Here is a 20584-nt window from a genome sequence, read left to right as displayed (position 1 = left end):
ATCCACAAGTATCACAACTCTTTTCTCTACTCGTTTGCACCGTTGAGCGAGGTTGAGCGCGCAAAGGCGCGCGAGACCGAGCAAGAATCGCCGAAAGCCTATTCGTGCAACTGCCTGCAGCGGATGCGCTCCTTGTCGGCGTCATTGAGTGAGGTTGAGCACGTGGAGACGCGCGAGACCGAGCAGCAATCGGACAGCAAGAGGAGCGCGAGCGACATGCATCGGCAGCGAGGAGCGCTGCATCGGCAAGAATTAGCGTCACAACGGCGAGGAGCGTGGCGCCAAGAATTCGGCGTCGCAATGGCGAGAAGCACGGTCGGCACCGAGCAGAGGAGCGTGTCGCATACAGCAGCGCGCGAGTGTCTTATTTGCTACCGAAATCATGGTCAGAATAAACGGCTATGGAACAGTACACCAAGCGTTGTTGTTGTAGTACCGTGCCAGACGCTTGGGACGGGATCCTGGTGTCTAGCAGCCCCCTAAATTTTATTATCTAGAAAAGTCTCGTGCACATAATGTTATTGTATCCAACCTAACCAAACAACATCTCAAACGAACCTTGATCAACTATCCAACTAAACACCCACATTGCATCTACCTGGCCAAGCCAAATTTAGCCTAGATGAATTATATTTGCTAGGCGAGTACACTTGGACAGCCAAATAACCCCCAGAATATCAAAAGGAGTGAACTAGCATAGCCGATAAAGAAAAAGTTCCGACATGATCCCCTTCCCAAATTAGTTTCTTCAGTTGCCACTAATTATGCGACATGGGAGCAAAATTCTCTTAAATTACACACAATAGAGTGAGCAAATTAACAAACAAACATTGTATTAATTCTCATTTCCAATGTAGGCATGACAAAGAAAAAAAATGATCACATAGATAAACTTAGGTCGAGATTAGGCGCGTCGTCGACCTTCTTCTTCTCCGCTTGGACCTCGCTTCCCTTCAACTCGAAGGCGAAGTCCTCCATCACGAACGTCGGCCGCCACAGCTGCCGCTGATCCTGGCTTGGGCGATCGTCCACCCTCGTCGTCCGCTGGGCCGCGGCCTCGCCGCCGCCGTTCCGCCGCCACAGCTCCCTCATCTCCCTGACGTCGGCCAGCAGCGCGAAGAACCTGTCGACGTCCTCCTCCCGCGCCTCCTCTTCTTGCTGGCCACTCCGCCCCGGCGGCGGCGGCGGCCGTTCCCTCTTCCTTGATCTCCGCTGCCGCGGCTGCTGCTGCTGATCCATCGCGTGCCCGTCGACGAGCCGTGGCCGGCGCCGCTGCTCGGCCAAGGAGGTATGCGTGGCGGTGGGGATCGTGAGATCCATGAGAGAGGCGAGGCGGCGCGCGTCTCCGCGTTAAAATAGGACACACACACACACCGCTCGCGCTCGCTGGCTGGCTGGCTGGCTGGCTCGCTATTCCTTTCTGCGTGCGGGAGTCGCGGACGCGCGTGCGTGTGCGGCGCCGCGCCGACACGCGGTGGTGGTGGTGGGCACCGCGCAGTACGTGCCGGTGCGGTTGGCCCATTCTTCTCATCATCGTTTCTTGGAATGGGGACTCGCGGTCTGCTGGCTAGCTGCTCGATCGGCTAGCTGTTCCTTTACGTCTGCAGTTACGTCGCTCCGTGCTGTACACGCTGACGGCAGCAGCGTCCTCACACGGTGGCACCATGAGCCGTCGGTGTTAACTGTTGTTACGGTGTGGATCGACGGTCGGTGACGTACGTGGTGCGGTGGGGGCCACGCTGCGCTCACATGATTTTTCGACTTTTGTAAGGCCTTGTTTAGTTAAAAAAAATTTGGTAAAAATATCACGTCAAATGTTTAGTTGCACGTTAGAAGGGGTTTTCGAATACGAATGAAAAAACGAATTTTACAACTCGTCTAGAAACCGTAAGACCAATCTTTTGAAGCTAATTAGTTCATCGTTAGCACATATGAGTTACTGTAGAATTTATGGCTAATCATGGACTAATTAGGCTTAAAAAATCCGTCTCACGATTTCCCTCATAACTGTGTAATTAGTTTTTATTTTCGTATATGGTTAATGCTACATTTAAATTTTCAAGTATTTGATGTGATATTTTTGGAAAATTTTTGGAACTAAACAAGGCCTAAGGGGGTGTTTAGTTGGGGAAATGAAAATTTTTGAGTGTCACATTAGACGTTTGACCGGATGTTTTCGAACATGAATAAAAAAACGAATTTCATGATTCGCCTAGAAACCACTATACAAATCTTTTGAGCCTAACTAACCCGTCATCAGTGCATATTGGTTACTGTAGCACTTATGGCTAATCATGAACTGATTAGACTCAAAAGATTCATCTCACGATTTTGTCTATAACTGTATAATTAATTTTTTGTTTCATTTATATTTAATATTTTATTGAAATGTCAAAAGATTTGATGTGATGTTTTTGCATGAAAAATTTTTGGAACTAAACACGACAAGTTTAACTATGCAAGTTGCCATTACCACAGCTTCGCATTGAACACTTTTTATTATTTTGGTACTGTGATAGAAAAACAAATGGAGCGCAAATAGACGTAGTGACAGCTATCGGTAGATGGAGTCGTACGTGGACGGGCGACGGCTTTTAAACTCGCGGGCGCGATCCGCGTGCCGGGGGGGTGTGTCGTGCGGGGCGTGACACATGCGCGCTGACGTCCGGCGCCGCGCCTATCCACGCCGAGGGCCGACGTGCTGACTGCCGAGGGGTTGTCGACTTGTAGACTTGCCGTTGCCTGTGCTTTTCGCGTGCTGTGGAATTGAGAATGTCAAATACTCGTGTCTTCTTTTAGATAGATGGTTTTTGGGACTAGGGATTTTTTTAGTCATGGATATATCGAATGTTTGGACGTTAATTAGAGTATTAAATATATACGGATAACAAAACTAATTGCATAAATAAAGACTATTTCATTAGACAAATTTTTAAGCCTAATTAAACCATGATTATCAAATGTTTAATGTAGCATCACATTCGCTAATTATGGACTAATTATGCTTAATAGATTTGTCTCGCGAAATAGTCCAAAGTATGAGGTGGATTTTATTAATAGTCTATATCTAATAAATAGGGACAAAAAAAAGTCCTATAACATCCAAACAGGGTCTTAGTTATTAAATTATTGCTCTAAATATCACTTCAGCCGGGTTAATTGCAACTCCCCCTCGCTACTTTCTCGTGTGTGTATGTCGTCCAAATTACTAAAAATTGTATTTTTTTTAAATAAATCTTTAGAAAAATTGTTATAAAATAATATTACTTTTTTTTAAATTTTTTAACTAACATTTAAATAATTGTGTGCTAATAAATCATCCCATTTTACGTTTGTAGGAGAAGGTTTCGAACCTTATCTCCCAAATACGTAAGACCGTTCACGATGTACTTATATGAAATATTATTTTACCATACCATACTAGATATTCCTCTCTACATTAGTGTAAGTCATGCCCTAGGAGGCCCCTCGTCCCTTTAGTATGACACTAGAGATCCCATTAGGGTGAAGCCACTAGATGAATTGGTTCGGAAGACAAGAAACAAGCCCTCATAAACCGTCACAGTAATTATTGTGTAGATCCAACAAGCTAGCTTAAGCTATATTTAACGAGCTCAAGGTCAAATCGGACAAAGCCCTAGCCTAGATCTGGCAAGGTCATCGGTGCAAAGTGGCCAGTGGCCAGCCGTGCTTCTCCTGCAGCTTTGGGCCATGAGGATAAGGGTGGGCGGTGAGACTGTGAAAAGGAGAGATGATGACACATGATTTGCTTCTTGTTTTGCAAGTCCGTATCATCACCCATGCCGAGAAGGCGACAGCGCCGGTGATGTCCCGATCTGGTCACTGTTAGAGCTCCGTGGTCCACTATCAAGGTCACCGCCTCGATCTAGCCAGAGAAGGGACTAGAGAAGGCGATGCTCATTGAAGGGTATGGAAAGCAACGCCAATCGACTAGTATGTGGAGATCGGGGCTAGCGATAAGTAAAATGGAGTGTGGAGGGGAGAGGAACTTTATAATTGTTACTGGTTTATGCTGTTTGGTGTAAAATATATAATGGAGTTCATATATGCAAATTTTGACATGCAAAATTAAAACTGCAACTTAAGCACCTTGCACCATGAAAGTGAGGGTGCAGTTTTAATCTATGTGGCACGTTGTCTTATGTTATGCATCACTCCTAGTAGTAGATGTCCTAAAAGGCTAAAAACATAGAAAGAAGACACAGGCAACGAGCTTACATCATCTATATGCCAGAGAATGACTTTTCTGATCGCTGGTTGCGGGCAAGGCAGGTATGGCACAAAGCATCCTACCTCAGTAGTTGTAGTTTGAGCATCCACCGTCCATTTACATCTAAAGGACTAGCGTCCACTGTCCATTCATAGTGCAAGCTCCTTATTCAACTAGCCTCATAGTGCCACATAGGTGGAAGAGATGGTTATTCATCCACAGTGGCCTGGTGAGTGGCTTTAATTACCAAAGTGTATATTAAACACTATAAAATCTAGAAAATATTATATTTTCCCTCTACTCTCTCTCTGCTCCCTCTTTCTCTCGACATCTCCCATTCCCCTCTTCGGCTCTTCCGATGGTCCACCAGCGACGCTCCCCTAAACACGAGTGCCTACGGTGGAGGTGACAAGCTCGAGGTGGATGCTGTTCCTCTAGATCTAGAAGGGGCAGTAATGAAGCAGGCGGAAACCTTGTCTTCTATCCCCTATTATCGATATACCCTCCACCAACCTAGGGCGGTCCTCAACTCCTCCGTCTAGTGGTCATCGGCAGGGTTTGTATCGGCACGAATCAACACAGTAGCGGCTGATGGAGCTTGGGGTGGCATAGATCGAGATGGTGGGGGCTAGTGGAGCTCTAGGAGCATTGAGCTGGACGGCATGAAGTACGTTGCTAGAAGATTTTGCTTGAATTAGAGTGATGCATGCATGCTCGAGGAAGGAGATTGCTAAGTCTTTGTTATTTTTGGGTGAGGCATTGCACAATTTCTATAAGGCGCACACGACTTAAGATACACCCTCTGCCCAATCTCTCCTTCACGATAGCAGTCACTCGACGTGGCCCGATAAGACCGCTCGCCGGGTCATCGCATTATGAATGGCTTAACTATCCATTGAGTTCCCATGTCCTACGTCATCTTGTTGGCCCAAATTTTTACTCTCAACTCATCAAGGAGTACCGTCGTGTGGTGGCAGTTCATCCAATTCGTCAAGCAGGTCAAAGAAGGAGCAGGCCAGGGGTGTTGAACGTTATGAACCCATGAGACAGCCCTGAGCTTGAAAGATGGCCAGTAGCAACCAGTCACAGGCAAAGAGGGTGTCAAGCAACAACCCCTACGAGGCTACGATCAATTGATCAAGCTGTGCCTAGTTTGGGTTGCCCTGTTTGATTTAGATTATTAAATATGTTATTACTGCAGATTGTCTACTCGATTATTCAGATAAATCAAATATTTTGATAAATAGATTTACCAAATTGTGTGTTGGCACCAAAAAGTGTCAGGGCACACTTGAGCACATGTTGTGTGCAACCTACAACAATACCTAGAGGAGGTGTTCTCCGGTATATTATACTGGTAGTATAATTTAATCGATACCGTTGATCTATTTTTATCGAATGATTGTGATTAAATTATACTACCAATAATATTAGATATATTAGAAATTTGAAGGAGTTCGTCTTTTTATTGTGATATTTATTTAAAAACAAAATTATAAAATACTACTAATCAATTAATTAACAAAGTAAAAAAAATCTTTTAATCAATGGCTGAGATTAGTTCTACTAGAAGTATAATACTACCAGTAAAATGCACCGAAGAGGGACCTGTCAGATGTGCCACTGTGGAGGAAAGATGAAGCAGAACAGTCACTCAGGAAGGGTGCCAAGGTGAATATGTTTCGGTTTGTTAGATATGACATCCTCTGCTATTTCCAAGATGATATATTTCTATACACAAACTTTCTATAAAAAAAATATACCGCTTAGTAGTTAAAGCGTATGCGCAAAAACAGAGAAAAAATCTGAAAAAAAAACTTAGCTAAAGAACACAGCCGAACGTGACCGACTCGATCACATATGCCGGTCGACAATTCCTTCTTGAATTCAAACTCAGCATGCAATTTACCGGAACTGTCTATAAGCGGTATATCAATTTCTGCTTTAAGGATGAGGAATATGATTCCCAGCCCACCAGAATGAAACATTCGGTCCGCGCTGTAGCACATCAACTCCGGTGTCTTCTCCATGATCCAATGATTTGTTCGGATAAAGCAAATAGTTTGTTTTTTTTCTTTCATTTGCCTTTTGCTTTCGAAAAAAGAAAGAGTGAGGAGAATAACCTAGATAGGGAATATGATAGCTATTTCCACGAATATGTAGCCAAATCCTGACTTATGAAGATTACGAGTCAAAGTCATGGAGATTTTGCACATAAAAGCGCACTTCTCATGATTTTCCCCTAGAAATTTGCCTTTGTAGCTGGGTGGCGTTATTCTTTTTGGGCTTTGCCACATTTGTCATGTTTAACATGTAAAGCAATTTCGTATGTCTAAAAAAGTTCCTTCTTCGATTTGCCTTGCAAATATAAGTCTTTTCAGAAATTATATGTGTTCATCTTTTTTTTTCTTTGTTCCCCCTTCTAAATAAATTTACCACTCTCACAGAGGGAAACAAGGTCATATGCACTACTTTCTTAATTCTTATGCACGTGTTTAAAAAAACTTATTATATCTCTTTAAATGAAAGTTCTTCCCTAAAATGCTCATAGGATGTGCCACACCATTAAATGAATATTAGCCATCCGACACATTATTCCTAATCACAAATTACTGTCATTGCTTTTTTTTATTTGACACCATTGATTATTGGATTTATATTTGATCATTCGTGTTATTAAAAAATATATAATTATTAATTATTTTATTATGATTTAATTTATTACTAAGACATTTTAAGCGTGACTTATTATTTTGCATATTTATAAAAAATTGAATAAAATGACATGTCATAGATTCAAAAGTTAAGTGCGCGGAGGGAGCAGGATGAATTTGTTAATGTGATAACTACACTATCGATAAAATATGCTCTACGAACACTTATTTATATTGTTAGACATATTATTATATATTTAAAATAATAACAACATAATACATAAATATATTCGACAAAGAGGAATGTGATAGTTGTGCTGCGCGAATTAATAAAGCTAGTGGGGAATGGATATGTGTTAGAAAAAAATTATTTTTATTGGAATTATTTCAGTACAAAGTTTCCAATATCCGTGAGGAAACTTTACTCCGAGTCGAAATAACTGGACCAGAGATTTCATATGCAGAAAGTTCTGCTCTTTATTGAGTACCATAAAAACTTATTATTTCCCCATGTACCATAAAAACTCTTCGCATAATTCGAGATGCAAGAACTATTTATTATTTATTACTTCCCCACACTTTTTATTGGTATATTTACTACAATAGGCACCACCCAAAGAGCAACCAAACAAGAAAAAGAAGGGGGCATATCATTGTTGAAAACCCAACTCAGTTTTTGCCGGTGACAACGTCCCTGAACCAGTAGGCCGACGCCTTGGGATACCTCCGGAGAGTTGCGAAATCCACGTACACCAGGCCAAACCTGGACGTGTAGCCGAGCTTCCACTCGAAGTTGTCGAGCATCGACCAGGCGAAGTACCCGACGCAGTTGGCGCCGTCGTCGATCGCCTCCTTCAGCTTGGTGATGTAGCTCCTGTAGTAGGCGACCCTCGCCGTGTCGTGCACCCCCTGGGCAACGGTGACGTTCCCAGGATCATCCATGCCTGAAAACCAAATTTTGCTTCCATTGTTCTTACCGATCGTAAAACAAAGTAATAGGAAAGCATCCTTGCAAAAAGAAAAATAGAAATTGTAGGTGCTTGATTTGGTTTTTTTATGTTTGGCGATGTTGGTTTTTAAATCTAGGTTTGATCATTCGTATTATTTAAAATAAATACGTAATTATTATTTATTTTTTTAGACTTTTATCATTAAAACAATTTTAAGTATGACTTATAATTTTATGTATTTGCATAGAAATATGAATAAAGAAACGGTGAAATGTTGATCTAAAATATCATCAAAATCAAACATAAAAGAATTGGAGGGAGTTCAAGCAACGATCAAACTGTACCATTTTCAGATAGTAACATCGTGGGGTTACCATACTTCTCCTTGACATATGTGACAGCCTTGTACAAACCCCACGGTACAATGTAAAGCCAGTCTGAATTCGCCTGCAAGAAGAGATATATGTTTCAGAAAAAAAAATAATACACGCAATTGAAACACTAATCATGCTACTATAATTTAGTATCCGCGGTAGAAATAAGCAACGGCGTACCCTGGGCCCAATTGGCACGCCATTGCGTTCATCTGCAGCACCGAGAGGGGCAAAGAATGTCAGAAAACTCGTTGTCCTCGTGATAGATATTACCGGGTAACATGAGGTACTACTGTTTTCTATGTAAAATTTAATATCTTCTTAAATCTAAGATACCTTATTAAGGATGGTAAAATTGATCTGGTTTTAAAGCTATATTTAGAGGATCAGCAAAGAATGTCCCCATTTACTACTTGGTAACTAAATTGGAGAAATTACTCACAAGCAAATGCAGCATGCCAGTCAGATGAGTAACTGGGGATAGTCGTCGCATTGGGCTGCTGATCACGGACATAATAAGCAGTATACTGATTGATGCCAACGTAGTCGATGGAGCCCTTCACCATCTGGATTTCATCGGCCGTGAACCTCGGAAGCCGTTCTTTGACAATCACCTGCAGTGATTTCGGGTACTCGCCATAGATGATTGGGTGCAGAAACCTAAAAAGTTCAGATCAACATGGTTAGAGATATGCGTAGGGATTTGTTGTGACGTGATTAGTATATCTACAGTTCCAACAGAATTAGTAAATGATTGTCCAGTTATTAGAGATCGACGTTTTGCGATGGAGATAAAAGGTCAGTCGCAATACTCAGTTTCACTGCATAATTTATAAAATAGCTAACTCGATTAAACAATGCATGAAATAACTACTCACAATGTAGCGTTTCATCGTACCATTTTAAAAGCTAAATAAAACATTTAATTACTACTGAAAGTTTGATTGCATGCGGACATCGTTTCATTAAACACCTCAAGCCCCTTAATACGAGTTTCACGGCGTTACCGAGAACTTGGTAATGCTGCCTAAATGTTTTATGGTCATGAAACGAATTCTCTCTCTACAATTTTATGCAAATATTTTCTTTTATACCGATGTACCATCTAATGTGTATGATATATACACGAAACCCATTGAGACTGGCCTAAGAAAAACTTGTCATCACTTATGAAGTCTTAGACAGCCTTAAATCTCGTCATCATTTGCTTTACGAGCAACATAATCCGGCAGTTTGCTGATTGTTGACTTGAATTAAAATAAGAAAAGGTTCAGAAGAAACAGATAAACGGGTTTGAAGCAGAGTTTACCATCCAACGTGGAAGTCTCTTGATCTTTGTGCTGCATCTTGATCGGCCGTTGAATTAGTAAGACCCTCGTACCAGACAAAATCCAGAAGTATCCCAATCCTTCCCTTTTGTACGTGCTGAAAAGTGTGTCAAGCATTTTGACGACCAGTTCTGAATTGGACAACTCTTCGGTGCATTTTACTGGTAGTATTATACTATCAATAAAAAATACTTTTATATTTTGTTAATTACTTAATTAGTAGTATTTTGTAATTTTGTTTGTTTTGCAATAAAGAGCACAATAAAAGGGTGAATTACCCCTTCAAATTTCTACTACACCTAATATTATTGGTAGTATAATTTAATTATAGTCATCCGATAAAAATATATCAATGATACGAGTTAAATTCTACCACCAGTAAAATGCACCGAGTCAGCCACTTCTGAATTTGATAAGAGTTCTATACTTCTATCTCTTGTTGATACCTACCTCACAGCTGTAACAATTTTACTTACAGAGCTAAAAGATAATCACTTATTCCTCATAGGAGTACATTCTTTGAAGTTCTTGTAACCCTGCTTAGCCTACACCAATTATCAGGGATTTGCTTTTACCTGATACTTGTGCCGGTATATCTGGGCAGCAGCAGCATGGGAAAGAATGAGGTGATGTGCAACAATGTAGGGCTCGGTTGCAGAGTTTCCAGCCTTGCATTTTGTGCACCTTCCTGGAGCGAATGCTCCGTCGTCGTATCCGAGGGCTGCAACGACCCTTGGTTCGTTGAATGTCATCCAGTTCTTCACTCTGTCACCAAACGTCTTGAAGCAAAATTCAGCATAGTCTGCGAATGCTTCCCTGCATGATTCAGCAAGTGAACCCAGCAGACATTACAATGGATCATCTTGATCTACAATTTTAAGTTTTTCGCAATCTTCTTTCGCTTGTTGATTTAGAGAAATAAGTATAAGAAAAAATATACATAATTGCTATAACTCTTGTGGTTTGCAGGATTTTGGGCGGCACTCGTTTGTAATCTTTTCCAGTTGAAATTATATTTTAGTTGGTCCAGTAGGCACGTTTACCATATGGATCCGCATATCCAACTCTACGAGCTTAATTTATGATATTATTTGATATTAGATAACACAAGTCTTCGTCTTACATTTGTCTATAGAATTCAAACATATATATCAATAATTATGGGGCATTTTCCTATTACTTCCGAGATTTGTCTGGAATTTATTCAGAAAACGACTGTGTGTACTGAGAATGTACTGTCGCATACAGTATTGACATGTTTCCTCCACCCATCATTTTGAGTTAGCTTTAACATCCTTGAAAAAAATATCTCAAGTTATCACATTTTTCAGTGTAAAATTGTATCTCAAGGTACTAAAATTTTACACTAAAAATTTTGGTACCTCAAGGTACTTTTCAAGAATAGTAAAAAAGCTGGGTTAATTCGTTCCATGCCACTGCAAATATGACTATTCAGAAAAATGTCATTATAATTCGCGTATTTGATGGGTGCCACCGCTATTTTTCTAAATTGGATCCACACCACTGCCGTGACTTTTTCCATCCACCCTGTCATCTCCCCTACTTCCGGTCGCCACTGAGTTGTCGTCCGTTCGGCCGCCGCCGAAGTCCGACCACCGCCCGGCCAGGCCACCGCCGCCGCTTCCGCCGTCCAGATCTGGCCGGAAGTCGGTCGCCGCCACCGTTCAAGAGTCGTCTTCTGGGGGTACGTCGTCATCGCCGACCTTCGCCCTGCCCCGCACGCTCGCCGTCGGCCTCCGCACGCCAAGTCCGCCCCGCCGGCGGCCTTCGCCCGTTCCGCACGCTCGCCACCGACCTTCGCCCGCCCCGTCGCCGACCTCCCGCCCCATCCCGCCTCGCTGCTCACCGTCGCCGCCCTCACCTCCACGACTGCCGAGGTGGTGATGAGTCTGACGGAGAAGGAGGAGAGGGAAGAAAACGGAAGGAAGAAGGCAGATAGATGGAAAAAGTCACTGCAGTGGCATTGATCCAATTTGGAAAAATAGTAGTGGCACTCATCCAAAGACGCGAATTGTAATGGCATTTTTCTGAATAGCCATATTTGCAGTGGCATGGAACGAATTAACCCTTTTATATATGGCAAAACTGTGCATCCTCTTGAATTAATTAAACAACAATACTTACACAATTTTTCTGTTCAAAAGTCCTCCATATTGCACCTCTAGTGCCTCCGGCAAGTCATAGTGATACAAATTGGCGTAAGGTGTAATGCCTGTTAATTTAAGCACATCAACTTGCAGCATTTGAGTTGAAACATTTTGCATTCATCGAGTGAAATACTTTTGGGTGGTGTTTAGTTGGAAAAAACGTCACGTCGAACGTTTGACCGGATGTCGAAAAGAGTTTTCGGACACGAATGAAAAAACAAATATCAGATTCCACCAGAAAACCGTGAGACGAATTTTTTGAGTCTAATTAATCCGTTATTAGCATATGTTGGTTACTATAGCACTTATGGCTAATGACGTCCTAATTAGGCTCAAAAGGTTCGTCTCGTGATTTTCCCCGTAATTGCATAATTAGTTTTAATGTTCATGTATATTTAATGTTTTATTTAAGTGTCTAAAGATTTGATATGATATTTTTGGGAAAAGTTTTTGGTAACTAAACATGGCCTTTGGTCGATATCTAATGAAATATTACAATATGTATGTGGCATACCTATCTTCAGCATGTAGTTTATCAATCTGTTGTAGTATGCCACACCTTTCCAATTTACTTTTCCAGTTCCAGCTATAACAGTGAACAGCCATCCAACAGAAATATAATTTAGGTTGTCATCACTTTGAGAAATCAAGTCCGAAATAATGAAATTGTATTAGATTAAGATGAGCAATGTAACGAACATTACTTGGGAATATTCTTGACCAAGATATTGAGAAGCGGTAGGCATCAAAACCCATCCTTTTCATGATGTCCACGTCCTCCTGCAAGAACAGTTTGCAATAATTCTCAGAACAGTTTGCAATAATTCTCTGGTTGTATGTCATTTGTTTTATTCTATATGGCTAACGGAATCTGCTATACCATTCTAAATCATCCATAATACACCATCTATGTTCTTTTATTTAACATCGTTGACTTTTGAGTATATGTTTGACCATTCTTCTTATTCAAATTTTTTATACAATTACTAATTATTTATTATGATTTTATTTGATGCTACCTCCGCTCATAATAACTTTATTTTTCGATTTTTTATCCAAACTTTGACAATTCGTCTTATTTGAAAAACTTATAAAAAACTTAAAAAATTAGTCACGCATAAAATACTAGCTATTTATGTTTTATCATCTAGTAACAATAAAAATATTAATCACAAAAAAATTTCAAATAGGACGAAGAGTCAAAACATTGTATCCAAAAACTAAAAAATAAACTTATTTTAGGATGGAGTTAGTACTAAATAAATTTCAATCATGACTTAGCATTTTTCATATTTGCAAAAATAATTCGAACAGAAGGAAAGACCAAACGTAAATCTAAAGTTAACGGTGTCAAATAAAAAAAGAGCGAGTATCACAGTTGCAAGAGAATACCGTGCAATTTTTCCAAAACTCACTGACTATAATTTCTCACAGTTATGAAAAAAAAGGTACATTGTATATAGGATGTATATTTATTAATACTACGTGATATTGGCGAGGTAGAACTTTCTTTTGGAAAATAATGTGGTTCATTATGCATTGGGAGAAGGCATTATAAAATCTGTACAACCCCATCTTCAAATGTCCTTATAGAAGTATGTTGTGTGCACGTGTTCTTAGAGGTGAATGTGTGTAAAAATAAAAAATTAAACTCTGAATAGCATACGTATGTTTATAGTCATATTTTTTATTTTTGTTATAATTTATAGAAGTCATATTTGAACTGCATATTTATAGAGTTGTATATTTAGTATTAATTTTTCTTAATAATTTTTTATTATTTTTGTATAACTATTTAGATGACATACATAAAAATATGTTTTCTCAAAAATTTATAATAGCTCCCCTGTGTTTTATGTGCAATACATTTTTTCTACCTAGAGTCAAGGCCTTATGGGCTGGATCTTTTTTTTTTTGTAATATTAGATGGGAAATTATTCAGATTTTTCTATTTAAAAGATTTGGACTGTTTTGAATGTTGTATAAATTGAACTTGACTAGATTTTTTAGAGCATTTCAATAGGATGTATCATTTCAAATTTAAAAAACTTCCAAAACTATCAACTCAAAATTTGAATATTTTAGTTCAATTTTTGAAACATTCAACTTAAAAGTTTCAACTGAGAATTTGAAAAACTATACCAGTTTCAACTCAATCTTGAAATATTCAATTCAAAAATTAAAACTTTCAGCTCAGATTTTAAACTAACAATTCATATTTGAAACTTTCAACTCAATTTTGGATACTTCTAATTGGACTCTTGTATAGGCAAAGGAATGTGACTGCGTCACTGCGTCCTGTTAAAGAAGAATAACACCCACAGAGAAAAGCCAATTTTATGCTTGAATCACCAGCAGCCTGTTAAAGAAGAATAACACCCACAGAGAAATCCACCGCACGAGATGCATTTCTCATTTAAAATCTTCATTCTCTGGGGTAGATTGTTTGTAAATAAAAACTAATTTATGAATAAAAAAATTATATACGTATTGTGAACTAATCTTGTACGAGTTAAGCCTAGAAAATAAACTTCGATCGAAAAAACCAAAAATTAACTTCAAGTTTAAAGTTTAAAATTGATTATAAGTATAAATAGAAATGAAAGATAGGTGTACCATAACCTATGTTTTGTGATTGTGCTGGACAATGAGAAAACTTTTCACCTTGTAACGGTGGTACTCATCAACAGTAACATCTGCCGTGGCATTATTTGCGATTTCACCTGGTCAAAAGAAATGGCAATCACTAGTAAGTCCTCACATATGTCCCACAAGTTTGCACAATGCACAAATATAAAGGGAGAGGTTTTTCTTTTCCTCGGTTCTTCCTTTTTCATATTCTTTTGATAAAATTTATTTATGTACGTTCTTAACACTAATCATGGTTCATGGGTAATTCCATGAATTAAGTTTGCACATAATGCAGCATAACTCGTACAAGATACTCTCTCTATTTTTTTAACCCTGCTGCATTTGGGATCTAAATTTGATCGACCATTCGTCTTATTTAAAAATTTTATACAACTATATAAAAATTAGAATTCTTTGAGTAATAAATCAAATTATAAAAACTATTTAATAATTATATAAAATGAGATGAATAATTATTGAAAAAACGGATAGAGTATATCAAAACTCCTAGCAGTGTAATTTACTTCGATGACAAAACCATTGCTACTGTCCATACATCTTTGTGAGTGAATCTTTTTGCATGGTATTTAGAGTTTACCTATAAATATTTACGATAGTATATTATATAAAGTCAGGGGTCATTAATTTGGTGTCATAGAATTAATTATTCCTAAATTTAAATGGGCCTCCAGTTTGCTCACCGGGGATCTTGACGAAAGCGTCCCAAATGCTAGGCCCGCGGCCATCCTTGAGCGCCATGCCCTCCACCTGATACGCCGACGCCGCCGTACCGAACACGAACCCCGCCGGGAAGCTCCGCCGGCTCAGCCCGCCGGTCCATGCTGCACTCTTCCCGGCCTCCTCGACGCCGGCGCCCACGGCTTGCTCCCCCGCCGCGGCCGCTCCAGCTACCAAGGCCAGCAGAAGAACCGTCGCAGCGGCGAGACGGTGGCCCATGATCGACTAGCTAGTGATCAGTTCTGCCGCCCTGCCCGTGCCGCGGCTAGCGAGAGAAGAAAAGATGGAAGAAGAAAAAGATGATTGATTGCTCACGTGGGCGTATCATGGTTGAGCTAGAGTGTGACAAAAGGCTCAGTTGTTGGTTTGGCCATATTACAGGGCATGCGTGAGACGGACATGGTTGTCGGTTCCCGGCGTTTCCCTAGCACATCTAGCGTGGGCCGGCCCGGGACGAAGGAAGCTAGCTGCTGAGGGCATGCACAGTGCATGGACCCTCAACGTACATCCTTATCCTCGACGTAGGATAAAGATACTAGTAGACCACGTGATTAGGGATGAAAACGGTACGAAAATATCCCGAACCAAACCAAACCGTTTTCTATATTTGATCCGATCGAATTCGTATTTTCAGACAAATTTGAAATATTAAAATTCAAATAGGAACTCAAAATTCGGAATACGAAAACGGTTTTACGACTGTTCGACCGATTTCCATATTTCTATATTATATTCGGAACATTCCGTATTTCCAAATTCGTTTAAAACCGAATTTGGCCCATACTCACAGACAAAGCCTGGCCCATTTAGAAGAAAAACCCCATCCATCCACCGAGCTGGCTGCTGCCGAGCGTCCATCCATCCGCGGCTCCGCCTACCGCCGCCCAGACAACGTCAAGAGCGACGAGAGAGAGACGACCACACGGCTGACGGGCGACGGCTCCTCATCCATCCGCCGCCGCCTCTTCTCCCCGCGCCGCCGCTGCCCGCCTCTTCTGCCCTCGGCGCCGCCGCCGCATCTCCACCCGGCGCCGGTGCCGCTGCCTGCCGCATCTCCCCCCCACCCCCCCGGCGCCGCCGCATCTCCCTGTCGACGCCGCGTCATCTCGCTGCCGGCGCCGCCGCCTCGTCTACTCGCCGGCGCAGACCACACAAGCTCCCCGCCGACAGACCGCACCAAGCTCCTCGCCGGTAGCTGCTCCGGCTTTGGTGAATCGTCGACGTTGTCGTCCTGCAGTCGTGCTGGCCCTCCTCCCGCGACCACGAGCGGCGAGCCGGCTCCGGCTCCTAGTCCTGCACCTCCTCCTCCCGCGAGCGGTGACTCGGTGAGCGTTTCAATGGCAGTATAGTTGGCAATATGTTGATTTGATTAGCAGTTAGTTCATATTATTATTTATTTTGTGCAGCAATTGGGTTGTTTATTTATTATGTGCAGCAGTTGGTTCATAGCTTGATTAGCAGTTGTGCTTTAATTTTACTCCGTTAAGCTAGTTCATCATTGGGTACAACACATGTATTTGTCTGTCGATAAGTTGATGTTCCGCATTATATTTTCGTATACCGACCGTGTTCGACATATTTCCGTTCGAATTGGTTCGATTCCGATATTCTAGATATTCCGTAAGTTCGTTTTCGTTTTCGTGTTCGACTTTACCGATTTCGTTTTCGCTTTCGTATTCAAATATAGAAGTAGAAAACGGTTGAGATGTTGTCCGACCGTGTTCGACCGTTTTCATCCCTACACGCGACCCACAATACACTTGATAGGAGTGGGACCCACAATTTCTCTCTTTGTAAGAACCGATGCCCACGCCCCCTCCCTCTCTCTCACTCCCGGACGACGTGGCTAAGATCGGCGCTCAGGCGGCGGGGCTGTCCGGCGTAGCTCGGCGGATCTGGGCAGGTGTTAACGCAAGATTTTGGCAAATCAACGTTATGGATTGAAACACAGTTGAAGACCAAATCAGACAAAAAGGCGCGAATCGGCTAGAGGCAGGAGATTGGATGCGGTGCCGATAGAGTCTAAATCGGACAGGAGTTGGAGTCCGATTGGGCATAAAGTTTAGAGATAGATTCGGTTTTAAATCTGAGTCCCTGTAGAGTAATTAGGCTTTATCTTATATTTTGGTTAGGATTCTTATATTTAGTTGGGGTCCGAACCCTACAAGTTATTAGTACCGAGTTATTATCCGGTTAGGTTAGTTAATACCCGGGGCTATAAATATGTATGTCCGGGGTCCTTGTAAATTATCTCTAGATCAATCTGATTTGGCGCATCGCCTCATGCTTGAGCTCTCGGCGCGGGGTTTGTCAGTTTTATAATGTAAGTTCCTGCTGGTTAAAACCCATCGATCGACTAGAAAAGGACTGTCTCGATTAAGTCCGATCTCCTGCCTAGTTGATCGGCGAGCTGAGTTCTATTATTTCTTTGGACTATTCTAGTTTAAAGTAGTGATAGTTCTCGATCAAATCCTCGCGAGTTCTTCTGTTTGATCCGATAGCATGGTTTCGGTCAACTTGGTTCTATCTCGGTTCGGTGCGATCAATCTGGTTGATTGGATTTATGTTGTCAGATTAGATCGGGGGCTTGTGAGGGTTTATCGCTAGAGTTCTAGCCAGCATTATCTTGAGTAATCTGTTGATTTTCTTATTAGGTTCGTCGATCTTCCTGTTTCTATGCTTATATCGTGTTGGCTTGCATACTGTCTCGGTTAGGTCTGATGTATGTATGTTGGTGCGATCTACTCATAGAAGTTTGTCCGATCGATTGAGTTTAATAGGCGAGTTGGTAGATTGCGCTGGTTTGCTATCATATTATTCGCACATTATAATAATCAATTGATCTTATGTGTGATTATGCTTAGATCTGTACCGTTTCGATTAGGTTCGATCTTCTAGATCTAGTATGGGAACGCGTGCTGTTAGTTGTTATTATTTTATGCTGGTAATTGGTATAGCATCCCGATTTATGTTTAATTCCACATTTAGTCTCGTATTGGCTGTCGATTTTACGCGCGATAAGTCCTGAAGTGGTCTGATCGGCTGATTAGTCTTAAGATTGTCTCGGTTAAGTCCGATCTTTTAAGATTAATTGGCTGACTGGTCTGTTTCGTATTTATCATGCTTCTGACTCAACCGATTGGGCGTATTTACATTCACTATCATGAAATTCCTGTAAAACCGATCGTCTAGTCCATCGGCTAGGGTCCTAGGACGGTATCGGCTATCTGGCCAATAGCGGTTTCGGTGTTAACTGTTTTCTATGCTATATCTTGTCAGTTACAAGAACAAACTGACTGGTACGCCCAGTATTTCTAAGAATTATGTCCCGCACTGGAATGGTCTAAGATTGATTCTCAGGCCTACGTGTGTGACCGTTGATTGTCATTTTCAGCGTCAACAGCGAGCAACGGCCGCGGCAGCGACCTCGGTGGGCGACAGCGGCGCCCATAGACCGGGTGGCGACGGGCGACCTCGGCGGGCAATGGCGACGGCCACGGCCACGGCGGCGACCTAGATGGCCAATGGCGACGGATCCGGGCGTCGGGCGGCGACGGATGCCGGATCCGGCGGCGGCGCGTCGAGGACACCGGATCCGGGCAGAGGCACGTCGTGGATCCGGGCCGACATCGGCATCGATGGTGCGGGGGCGGCGTCGGCGTCGACGCCGACGGGGCAGGGGCGGCCTCTCTCTCTTCTCTCTTTCTTCTCTCCGGTTTATCTCTCCTCTCTCTGATAGAGCCACCCTTCCTCGTGAAGGGACATGCACCCCGGCTGGGGCACGGTCCACATCGACCTAGCGGACCAGCTCCTATGTGGCGAGCTAGAGTTCCTCGCCACGTAGGAGCACTATGTGTGCCCTGAGTGGAGTGCGTATCAAGTTAGATAGCTATGCGCGCAAGAAACGTCGTGCCAATGGCGATGGCGAACACGGGGTGGGCAAAATAGGACCCAACCAAAAAGAACATAACCGTGACCAAGGAACTCGGTTAGTAAATTTGGCCTTGAGGACTAGTGGATAGCTAAATTTTATTCAATCAATTAAGGCGCATGTGTTCTTTTTCTTGATTATTTTTAGTTTTTGTCTTCGCTTTTGCGCGTACGCTTCCCTATTTTTAAATGGTGTCGATTCATTTTGCAAAAAGTTCCTATATCAAAGTTCATCATCTTGTTTTTCTAAAGTAAATTTTCAAAACTATGTACTATGCTGTTAAATAGTAGTCAATTTTGTTATTTACACTGTGTCAAATAATATTTTATCTTTTATCTTCAGCTAGAAAAGAATATGATCTAAGTCACCACCCATGGTTAACCGAGTTTGACGAATAATCCGAATTTGTCATAAGGTCCAAGCTCACCAGTGCAACCCATCTACCAAACCCTAGTTTAGCATGTGGTCTGGACTGGAGGAGTTGATCTCCTCTCCCAAACCAGCGAGTTGCTGTAGAGCTGAAGGACAGAAAAAAAATGTAGCAATATGGTTGGCAATGAGGCTGGTCGGGACCGGGTTGGTCAAGAACGGCCCTGGCCCCACCCCTAGCCTTGAAGCCAAAAGCAGGGCCAAAGCATGCCCTGTCCCTGACCCCGACCAAGGCCTGACACATAGATGGCGGAGCCCGTAGACTGGTAGAGGCGGCGATAGTCGGGTTGAGAACGGTCGTGGACTCAAGGGCTACGATGACGGTGGTCAACCGACATGCGCGGCGATGGTCGGTGCAGACTCACGGGTGGCCGGCGGCTGGCACGGTAAGGGTGAGATCCACGGGTGGCAGCGGCTGGGAAGTGGAAACAGGGAGAGAAGGATAATAGAATGAAAAAATAATTAGGGTTTAGAGTTTTATATACACCTTAAGTATGTTGAGCCTATTGAGTTTTTTTCTAGTAGGCTATTTTTTGATGAGAGGGTTATATAGGCTCCATGTCCCCGCAGGCTCCCCATGGGTGAATTGGATTCCCCGTTGCCACCTTGGCAATTACTTGGCCCCAAGCCTACTCCCCTATGGGGGGAAATATCTCCTATGGCCCCGGCCCCGTGGGGAAACTGCTGTTCGAAATATGGTCACATTTCGACATATTTTAATCCAAAATAATAAGACAATAGGCATGACAAACATAGGGAATAATGTAATGATTATGAACAGAACATCTAGCAGCATACTTAATATATGATAAGCACAAGCATCCATTTGATCATGATATAGCAATGAAACCATTGCTATCAGGCATTCTAAAACAGTAAACAGAATGGACTAGAATGCGGTATACCCTGAAAATGTCCCTCCGCTGGTGTTTGAGGCAGTACTGCCTCCGTTGGAGTTGTTGTTCCCGTTGACGTTAACGTTTTCGCCGTTGTTGCGCACGCCATCGCCGTCGCTGTGCGCACCAGCACCACCACCATTGCCGCCGCCATCGGAACACATGATGCAGTGAGCAGTCGTGCGAACGCTCTCCCCGAAAAACTTAGCACCCGCCTAACCGAGCAGGTACTCTGGCGAGAAGGGTTCCGGAGG

General features: G+C 42.3%; 2 protein-coding genes across 2 annotated transcripts; both read right to left on the bottom strand.

Moving 5' to 3' along the window:
• Positions 1-565: 565 nt before the first annotated feature.
• LOC107304800 (NRR repressor homolog 3-like) lies at positions 566-1403 on the bottom strand. Its single transcript, XM_015840419.2, has one exon. It carries the CDS (start codon positions 1318-1320, stop codon positions 880-882), a length of 441 nt encoding a protein of 146 aa, XP_015695905.1. The 5' UTR covers positions 1321-1403; the 3' UTR covers positions 566-879.
• A 5885-nt stretch (positions 1404-7288) lies between these two features.
• On the bottom strand, positions 7289-15359 carry LOC102712397 (beta-glucosidase 1). Its single transcript, XM_006644150.3, has 11 exons — positions 15038-15359; positions 14370-14428; positions 12410-12485; positions 12220-12291; positions 11683-11770; positions 10113-10353; positions 9519-9634; positions 8652-8869; positions 8390-8421; positions 8180-8282; positions 7289-7829 (listed from the first exon to the last, which is right to left on the bottom strand). Exons 1-11 carry the CDS (start codon positions 15291-15293, stop codon positions 7555-7557), a joined length of 1536 nt encoding a protein of 511 aa, XP_006644213.1. The 5' UTR covers positions 15294-15359; the 3' UTR covers positions 7289-7554.
• Positions 15360-20584: the final 5225 nt, after the last annotated feature.

Source organism: Oryza brachyantha, chromosome 1, assembly GCF_000231095.2.
Source record: "Oryza brachyantha chromosome 1, ObraRS2, whole genome shotgun sequence".
In the NCBI taxonomy this organism is placed as follows: domain Eukaryota; kingdom Viridiplantae; phylum Streptophyta; class Magnoliopsida; order Poales; family Poaceae; genus Oryza; species Oryza brachyantha.
Note: the sequence above shows the minus strand (reverse complement) of the source record. Positions and strands in the feature narration are given on the sequence as shown.